The 9,725-nt window shown below is 46.0% G+C and overlaps 1 protein-coding gene across 1 annotated transcript in view; it reads left to right on the top strand.

The window, feature by feature from the left end:
- The first annotated feature begins 1,914 nt into the window (after positions 1 to 1,914).
- Positions 1,915 to 9,725, top strand: part of SLC4A8 (solute carrier family 4 member 8) — a 304,800-nt gene continuing 296,989 nt past the window's right edge. Inside the window, exon 1 of the mRNA XM_073576723.1 lies at positions 1,915 to 2,260. Coding sequence (XP_073432824.1) covers positions 2,216 to 2,260 — 45 coding nt within the window. The 5' untranslated portion in view covers positions 1,915 to 2,215. The remainder of the gene's footprint in view (positions 2,261 to 9,725) is intronic.

Genomic DNA, 9,725 nt, shown 5'->3' with positions numbered 1-9,725 from the left:
GGCGTCCGCAGAGGTATCATAGGAAAACCACAACGTTTAGCAAAGTCCAAATCCATCAGATTCAAAGCTGCTCCCGAATCTACAAAAGCCTTAGCGGAAAATGTGGACAAGGAGCAGATCAAAGTAATTGCCAAAAGAAACTTAGGTTGTATACTGCCCACAGCAAATGTGTGTGCAAAACGTTTCTCTCGTTTAGGGCAGACAGAAATAGTATGAGAGGCGTCTCCACGGAAAAAACACAGCTTATTATGCCTTCTAAACTCCTGACGTTGCGCCCTAGACAAAACCCCATCACACTGCATAGGTTCAGACGTTTGTTCAAAAGGTGGCAACGCCTCTCGTGTAGTTTTACGTTCACGTAAACGCCGATCAACTTGAATGGCTAATGACATAGAATCATCCAGACCAGAGGGAACAGGAAATCCCACCATAACATCTTTTACGGTTTCTGATAAACCCTTCCGAAAGAGAGCTGCCAAGGCACCATCATTCCAGGTAGTAAGGATCGCCCACTTTCAGAATTTTTGACAGTATTACTCTGCAGAATCCTGACCCTGGTTCAATGCCAATAGGGCTCTCTCAGCTTGATCAACAGCATTAGGTTCATCATATAACAACCCCAAGGCTTGAGAAAATGCATCCACATTAGAATAGGATTTTCAGGTGTCAGAGAAAAAGCCCAATCCTGGGGATCGCCGCGCAGCAAGGAGATGACAATTTTAACCTGCTGCACAGAGTTCCCCGATGAGTTAGGCTTCAAGGCAAAAAAATAATTTACAATTATTCTTAAAATTCAAGAATTTAGACCGATCCCCAGAAAACACATCAGGAGTAAGGATCTTTGGTTCAAAAGCATGTGACTGAGTGAGATAGGCGGAAATTCTCCGCACTTCAGCAGCGAGCTGCTCAACACGATCAGACAATTGCTTAATCTCCAATAGAGAAAAATCCTCCTCCCAAGGTCCCCAGAGAAAAAGAGGAAAAAATACACATAAAAAAAAAATTCTCACACTTTTTTTTTTTTTAACAATTCTTTCCTGCTTTTGAGTACCCTAGAATCTGCGGTATGGCTGGTGATTCTGTTATGATTGTGGAAATAAAACCAAATTAAATGTGAACATTAGCAGAGAAAACTTAGCTTGAGAAGACAGGAACTGAGCTGAAAACCAAGATCTCATGAGGCAGGAAAAAATCACCAGCATGGGAATAGGGAGTCAGCTCTCTTAAATCCAGTCTGAGACTCCAGATGTCCAATCGTCGTCCTCATTATCAGGTGGCAGGTCTCTGTTAATTAGATCAGCTTCATTACCTCCTGCCACCACCAGAGGGAGCCCAGAAAGAGAACTCACAACTCCTCTGTCAGCACAGTTCCCTCACCAGAAACCAGAGGCAGACCAGAAAATGAGTTCACAACAATAGACCCTGTATATAACATAGACCCTGTATATAACATAGACAATGTATATAACATAGATAATGTATATCACATAGACCCTGTATATAACATAGATCTTGTATATAACATAGACAATGTATATAACATAGATCTTGTATATAACATAGACAATGTATATAACATAGATAATGTATATCACATAGACCTTGTATATCACAAAGACCTTGTAGTATATCACTAAGTCTCTGTATATACCGGTGACTGATCCCTGGGTGTCTGCAGCTTTGTCATACAAAAAGTCACTATGGCGTTAGTGTTTAGGTTCTTGCAGTCACGTAACCCAGCAGCAATGAGTTGTTGTGGTTGTGATTTGCACCTGACAGGATGCGTCCCATCCCGCCCGCGGAGCAGCGCGCTCACTCTCGGCAGGACCCTGCTGTCACCTGGGTAATAGGTGACACGCGCCCATCACTTAGCGCAGAATGACAGGTTCGGCTGGAGCCAATCAGGCGTGTGATGGGCGTGGTCAATGTGCTCGGCCCCGCCTCCTCTCGCAGTCAGGACGCGCCGGGATTGTCATTCCCTATGTTGTACCTCGCCGCCGCTGCACCTGCATAGCGCCATCGTCGCCGGCCGGGTCCCGGCTGCTGTGACCACTGCTGCCCGCAGATGGCACGGCTGTAGCTACTATGCCCTGAGCAGTGACACAGCAGCAGCGTCTTCCTATTCCATGGGAGTGTGGAGGACATCTTCTCTGTACGAGCACAAGGAGAATTCGCAATTACCAGGAGAAGCTCCCGCAATAACAAGGCGGCAGCCATGCCCGCAGGCAGCAGCGAGCCCGAGAGTGCCCTCAGCTACCAGGTAAGCAGCACGGAGCCATGCTGAGCCTGGACCAAAATGCTGCCTGCATGCCCTCCTGTGTGGCAGAGCTGGGGGTGGCACCAAGGAGAGATACTGGGGAATGGGGTCCAGCCTGTGCAACGTCCTGCCACGCAGAAATGTGCTGCAAGCCTATTAAAGGGGCAGTGGGGCATGTGGGCAGGGGTGATGTGGGAAGGGTTGATGAGGCTAGGGGTGATGTGGGCAATAGGGCATGTTAGCAGGGGTGATGAGGCTAGGAGTGATGTGTACAGTGGGGCATGTGGGCAGGGGTGATATAGGCAGTGGGGCATGTGGGCAGGGGTGATATAGGCTGTGGGGCATGTGGGCAGGGGTGATAGAGGCAGTGGGGCATGTGGGCAGGGGTGATGTGGGAAGGGATGATGAGGCTAGCAGTGATATGTACAATGGGGCATGTGGGCAGGGGTGATATAGGCTGTGGGGCAGGGGTGATATAGGCAGTGGGGCATGTGGGCAGGGGTGATGTAGGCAGTGGGGCATGTGGGCAGGGGTGATAGAGGCAGTGGGGCAGGGGTGATATAGGCAGTGGGGCATGTGGGCAGGGGTGATAGAGGCAGTGGGGCATGTGGGCAGGGGTGATAGAGGCAGTGGGGCATGTGGGCAGGGGTGATAGAGGCAGTGGGGCAGGGGTGATATAGGCAGTGGGGCATGTGGGCAGGGGTGATAGAGGCAGTGGGGCATGTGGGCAGGGGAGATATAGGCAGTGGGGCATGTGGGCAGGGGTGATAGAGGCAGTGGGGCATGTGGGCAGGGGTGATAGAGGCAGTGGGGCATGTGGGCAGGGGTGATAGAGGCAGTGGGGCATGTGGGCAGGGGAGATATAGGCAGTGGGGCATGTGGGCAGGGGTGATAGAGGCAGTGGGGCATGTGGGCAGGGGTGATAGAGGCAGTGGGGCATGTGGGCAGGGGTGATAGAGGCAGTGGGGCATGTGGGCAGGGGTGATAGAGGCAGTGGGGCATGTGGGCAGGGGTGATAGAGGCAGTGGGGCATGTGGGCAGGGGTGATAGAGGCAGTGGGGCATGTGGGCAGGGGAGGTGAGAAATAGGGTTCTGTACTGAGAAGATCGGTAACGTACTGCAGTGCAGACACCGGAGCCGGGCAGTGAGATGTGCAGACACAATACCCTGCTTTGTGTGGGACCTTCAGAGATGCCCATTCTTGTATTCCTGCCGGTGCAGTTCATTTTGATGCCTGCTTCCCAGTCAATATGGAGAATAAATCACAAAGTGATCTAGAAGCAGCCCCATGTAATGGCTTTTGTTGTTTCCTAATTGTCATGTTGTGCACTGTTTCCCTGTTTTGTTGGCGGACGTGGCGCCCTGCCTCAGGTGGGGGCATACTTTGCAGGTCCAGTGTTGTGCTGGGGATGAGCAGGTGGCATATTCTGTACATGGCAGCCTATGTGTTCCTCTCGGTAATGTCACCTTGTGTGGAGGTCATTGGAGAGCCCTGTGTTGTCGCTCTCTGTACTGGAGGAGATGTTTCTTCACAGATGGAGAACTTACCCTGTGCTGAGCAAAGCCCCTCTGACCCTTTTGTTTTGTTACCAGGGGTCTGCATTTTGCTGCTATTCCTAGTACTAGATAGCCAAGCAGACATGATGATGGTGGTGATGTTCCTTTAGGCCAGGTTGTTTATCTCATAGCAAGCCGCCTGTCCCACTCTCCGGCCTCAGGTGGTTCTCAGGCGGCAGTATGTACTTGACCCCTGGTGGATAAGATCATCCTGGTACATGGTTCCCAAGTGTACAGCAAGTCATAATCATGAAATGGTTTCCTCACGGATCTGAACAGGAGCTGGTGTCTCTGCTCTGTTATTGGCCTCTTCAGGAATCTCTCCTCAAGGACTCTTGCGTTTTTGCTTTGTTTCCAGATAAAAGTACCAATGAATGATATTGCACTAGTTTGTATTAGATGGATGTGATAAATCCATCTCCCAGGAGATTCTGCATAGAAATGTACTAGTTCTCCTAGAGTTCAGTGGTGACACTAGGTGTAATTTTTTAGGGACAATTATCCCTTTTGGGACCACATAATGGCCAGAAATACTACATGCCTTAACATTCCTGGTTATCATAAGGTTATGACATTTTATAGCTCATATCATGGAAACAAATGTTTCCTGCAGTGCAATTGGGATGATAGGACTGTTCTCCATCTTGCGTTCATCACAACATAACTTTTTTTTGCTGAAGAGCAAGTTTGAAAATGAACAGCTTGCAATGATACAGGAAAGATGTATATCTTTGTACCGTGTTAGCCAGTAGATAGAAGAATATTCAGAATTGAGAGTCCTCAGTGGTTGATGCCTTTTAATGGCTAACTGAAAAGATGGTAACACATTGCAAGCTTTCGAGGCTACTCAGGTCTCTTCATCAGGCACTGACTAATACAAAATCTGAAGAGTCACATATTTATACACAACACAGCACAGAAAAAATGCAATAGAAAAGACAAGTAACGTGAAGCAGAATTGTCATTATGGGAGAGGGATAAGCATAAATATTGGAGCAGTGCATAGATAAGGACCCTGAAAGTTTTATTGCCCTCTGATTGGGGTCTGGTTCTGTGTTGTGATGACCCCAGAAGGTATAAAGAGCAAATTCCTTAATTGATGTAAAAAGACATAAATCCATGGGACACATTCATTCCTGCACTGAATGTGTCGAAAGTTTTCAGGTACTTTCAGCTGCATCACATCTAATGTGGTGTACTAAATGTCCAACTGGGGGTCTGTATGTGGGGGAGACAGGGCAAAAACTAAGAACAAGGATGAATTCTCATCACACAATAAGAGAAAAAAAGAATGGATCTACCTGTGGCAAAACATTTTTGTATCCCTGGCCATAGAATGATGGACATTTAAATTACTTGTATTAAAAGGTAACTTCAAGTCTCAGAGAGACAGAAGAATCTCGGAGTACAAATTTATGGAAACTTTCGACACATTCAGTGCAGGAATGAATGTGTCGCATGGATTTACCGTATATACTCGAGTATAAGTCGCGTTTTTCAGCCCCCTTTTGGGGCTGAAAAAGACCTCCCTCGACTTGTATTCGGGTCACGGTGCCAACTTACCTGGTCCCCGTCATCTCCGCGGTCCCAGTTGTCTCCGCGGTCCCCAGTGTTCGTCTGTGGTCCCCTGCAGCATCCTGGCGGCGGCGGGTGATGATAGGGCCGCAGCGGCGTTCAAAATCTCTGCGCGCCGCTCTCTCCCATCCTCCGGCAGTGACGTGCAGGGGGCGCAATGACGTGGAAAGCACGCGCCCTCTGCCTGAGTCACTGAAGAGCCGGCGACGCTCAGGAGCAGCTGTCATCAACGTAGGTGAGTATATAGTGTTTTTTTTTTTTTTAAATTCCAGCAGGGGCAGCGGCAGCAACATGATAGGATTACCAGTAATCCTATCACTTTGGGGGCAGCATTACGGTATTTGGGCCACCATTCACTGTGCAGCATTTATGGGGCATACTGTATGTTGTGCAGCATTATTTGGGCCAGCATTCACTGTGCAGCATTTTGGGGGCATACTGTATGTTGTGCAGCATTATTTTGGCCAGCATTCACTGTGCAGCATTTAGGGGGCATACTGTATGTTGTGCAGCATTATTTTGGCCAGCATTCACTGTGCAGCATTTTGGGGGCATACTGTATGTTGTGCAGCATTATTTTGGCCAGCATTCACTGTGCAGCATTTAGGGGGCATACTGTATGTTGTGCAGCATTACGGTATTTGGGCCACCATTCACTGTGCAGCATTTATGGGGCATACTGTATGTTGTGCAGCATTATTTTGGCCAGCATTCACTGTGCAGCATTTTGGGGGCATACTGTATGTTGTGCAGCATTATTTTGGCCAGCATTCACTGTGCAGCATTTAGGGGGCATACTGTATGTTGTGCAGCATTATTTTGGCCAGCATTCACTGTGCAGCATTTTGGGGGCATACTGTATGTTGTGCAGCATTATTTGCGCCAGCATTCACTGTGCTGCATTTTGGGGGCATACTGTATGTTGTGTGCAGCATTAAATTTACTAGTATCTTCGGCAATTCCCACACTAGACTTATACTCGAGTCAATAAGTTTTCCCAGGTTTTTGAGGCAAATTTAGGGGGGTCGATTTATACTCGGATCGACTTATACTCGAGTATATACGGTATGTCCTTTTACATCAATTATGGAATTTGCTCCAGACCTTCTGGGGTCATCACAACACAGAACCAGACCCCAATCAGAGGGCAATAAAGCTTTCACACTCCTTATCTTTGAACTGTTCCAATATTTATGTCTATCCCTCTCCCATAATGACAATTCTGCTTCACATCACTTGTCTTTTCTATTGTGTTATTTCTGTGCTGTCTTGTGTATAAATATGTGATTCTTCAGATGTTGTATTAGTCTAGCCTGATGAAGAGACCTGAGTAGTCTCGAAAGCTTGCAATTTGTTACCATCTTTTCAGCTTGCAATGGTGACCAATGCTTCATGCTACAGGAGGTGTTTCTCACAAAATTAGAATATCATCAAAAAGTTAGTTTATTTCAGTTCTCCAATACAATAAGTGAAACTCCTATATTTTATAGAGTCATTACAAACAGTGATCTTTTTCATGGGTTTATTTCTGTTAATGTTGATGATTATGGCTTACAGCCAATGAAAACCCAAAAGTAAATTAGAATAAACAAAAAAAAAACTTTCCTAAGCATTTAAAAAAAGTCCCTTAGTCTGTTTCAGTAGGCTCCACAATCATGGAGAAGACTGCTGACTTGACAAATGTCCAGAAGGCATTGACAGACTCCACAAGGAGGGTAAGCCACAAAAGGTCATTGCTAAAGAAGCTGGCTATTCACAGAGTGCTGTATCCAAGCATAATAATGGAAAGTTGAGTGGAAGGAAAAAGTGTTGTAGAAAAAGGTGCACAAGCAACCAGGATAACCGCAGCCTTGAAAGGATTGTTAAGAAAAGGCCATTCAAAAATTTGTGGGAAATTCAAAAGGAGTGGACTGCTGCTGGAGTCATTGCTTCAAGAGCCGCCACACACAGACATATCCAGGACATGGGCTACAAGTGTCACATTCCTGGTGTCAAGCCATTCATGACCAATAGACAACGCCAGAAGCGTCTTACCTGGGCCAAGGAGAAAAAGATCTGGACTTTTACTCAGGGGTCCAAGGTGTTGAACTCAGATGAAAGTAAATTTTGGAAATCAAGGTCCCAGAGTCTGGAGGAAGAGTGAAGAGACAGACAATTCAAGCTGCTTGAGATCTAGTGTGAAGTTTCCACATGATGGTGTGGGGAGCCATGTCATCTGCTGGTGTAGGTCCACTGTGTTTTATTAAGACCAAAGTCAGCGCAGCCATCTACCAAGAAATGTTACAGCACTTCATGCTTCCCTCTGCCGACAAGCTTTTTGGAGATGGAAATGTAATTCTCCAGCAGAACTTGGCACCTGTCCACACTGCCAAAAGTACCAATACCTGGCTTACAAACAACAGTATCACTGTGCTTGATGGGCCAGCAAACTCACCTGACCTTAACCCTATAGAGAATCTATCGGGTATTGTCAAGAGGAAGATGAAACACCAGACCCAACAATGCAGACGAGCTGAATGCTGCTATCAAAGCAACCTGGGCTTCCATAACACCTCAGCGGTGCCACAGGCTGATCGCCTCCATGCCACGCCGCATTGATGCAGTAAGTGATACAAAAGGAGCCCTGACCAAGTATTGAGTGCATTTACTGAGCATATATTTCAGTAGGCCAACATTTCGGATTTTAAAATCAATTTTCAAACTGGTTTTATAAAGTATTCTAATTTACTGAGATAATGACTTTTGGGTTTTCATTGGCTGTAAGCCATAATCATCAACATTACCAGAAATAAACACTGGAAATAGATCACTCTGTCTGTAATGACTCTATATAATATGAGTTTCACTTTTTGTATTGAAGAACTGAAATTAATTACCTTTTTGATGATATTGTAATTTTGTGAGAAGCATCTGTGTATATCTTGTACCTACTGTAATGGCAACAAAGCATCACTTGATTTTTGGTTTTTGATTTTTGAATTCCAGCCCAGTGCTAGATGCTTCAAGAGGCCACCAACCACAATGTCACTCACTCACTCACTCAGTTTAGTGATATTACGTCAGCTATGAGACCCCCATATGTATAAGTCCTAGTTTTAGGATTCTGTTAAAATGGTCATCTCAATATAGAACTTTTAAAAATACTGCATATGATGTGTCTATAAGGCTGAGTTCAGACATCTGTTTTTTAACCCCTTCACGCCGCAGCCTATTTCCGTTTTTGAATTTGTTTTTCGCTCCCCTGCTTCCCAGAGCCATAACTTTTTTTTATTTTTTTTCCCTCAATATGGCCATGTGATGGCAAAAAAAGTGCTTTTCCACAACAGTTTTTTTTTTTTTTTACTATTTTCACCAAGTGTTAAAACTGACCAGCCATTATGATACTCCAGGTCATTACAAGCTTATAGATACCAAACATGTATAGGTTATTTTTTATTTAAGTGGTGAAAAAAAAATCCAAAGTCTGTTAAAGAGAACCTGTCAGCTATTTTGGCTGCTATAAGATGCGTCCACTGTCTTTCAGGGCTTGTCTACAGCATTCTATAATGTTGTAGATAATCCCTCTATCCGACCTGCAAAAGAAGAAAAATAAGTTTTATTATACTCACCAGGGATGCGGTCCGGTCCAATGGGTGTCGCAGGTCCGGGTCTGGTGCCTCCCATCTTCTTGCGCCGTCGCCCTCCTGCTTGCTTCATGTGGATGACTTGTCCCTGCATCATCCACACAGGCTCCTCAGCACTGCGCTCCTGCGCAGGCGTACTTATCTGCGCTGTTGAGGGCAGAGCAAAGTACTGCAGTGCACGTGCGCTGGGTTTCTTTGACCTTTCCTGGCACCTGCGCACTGCAGTGCTTTGCTGTGCCCTCAACAGGGTAGAGAAGTACGCCTGCACAGAAGCGCGATGCCGGGGAGCCATGAAGCAAAGCAGGAGGGAAGCGTCGCAAGAAGATGGGAAGCGCCGGAGCCGTGACACCCATCAGACCGGACAGCCCCCTCTGGGTGAGTATAATAAAACTTATTTTTCTTATCTTTCAGGTCGGAACAGGGGGGGGGCTTATCTACAGCATTATAGAATGTTGTAGATAAGCCCTGAAAAGCAGTGGCTGCATCTTATATTGGCCAAAACAGCTGACAGGTTTGCTTTAAAAAAAAAATAAATAAAAAAGCCTCATTTTCCGAGACCAGTAGCGTCTCCATTTTTCCTGATCTTGGGTTGGGTGAGGGCTTGTTTTTTGTGCACCGAGCTGATAATTTTATTGATACCATTTTGGTGCAGATACAATCTTTTGATCGCCAATTATTTCATTTTAGTGCAATGTTGTGATGACCAAAAAAAA

The sequence above is a fragment of the Dendrobates tinctorius genome, unplaced genomic scaffold (assembly GCF_039654945.1).
Source record: "Dendrobates tinctorius isolate UK_male_01 unplaced genomic scaffold, ASM3965494v1 ptg000051l, whole genome shotgun sequence".
In the NCBI taxonomy this organism is placed as follows: Eukaryota; Metazoa; Chordata; class Amphibia; order Anura; family Dendrobatidae; genus Dendrobates; species Dendrobates tinctorius.
This window is presented reverse-complemented; position numbering and strand designations above follow the sequence as displayed.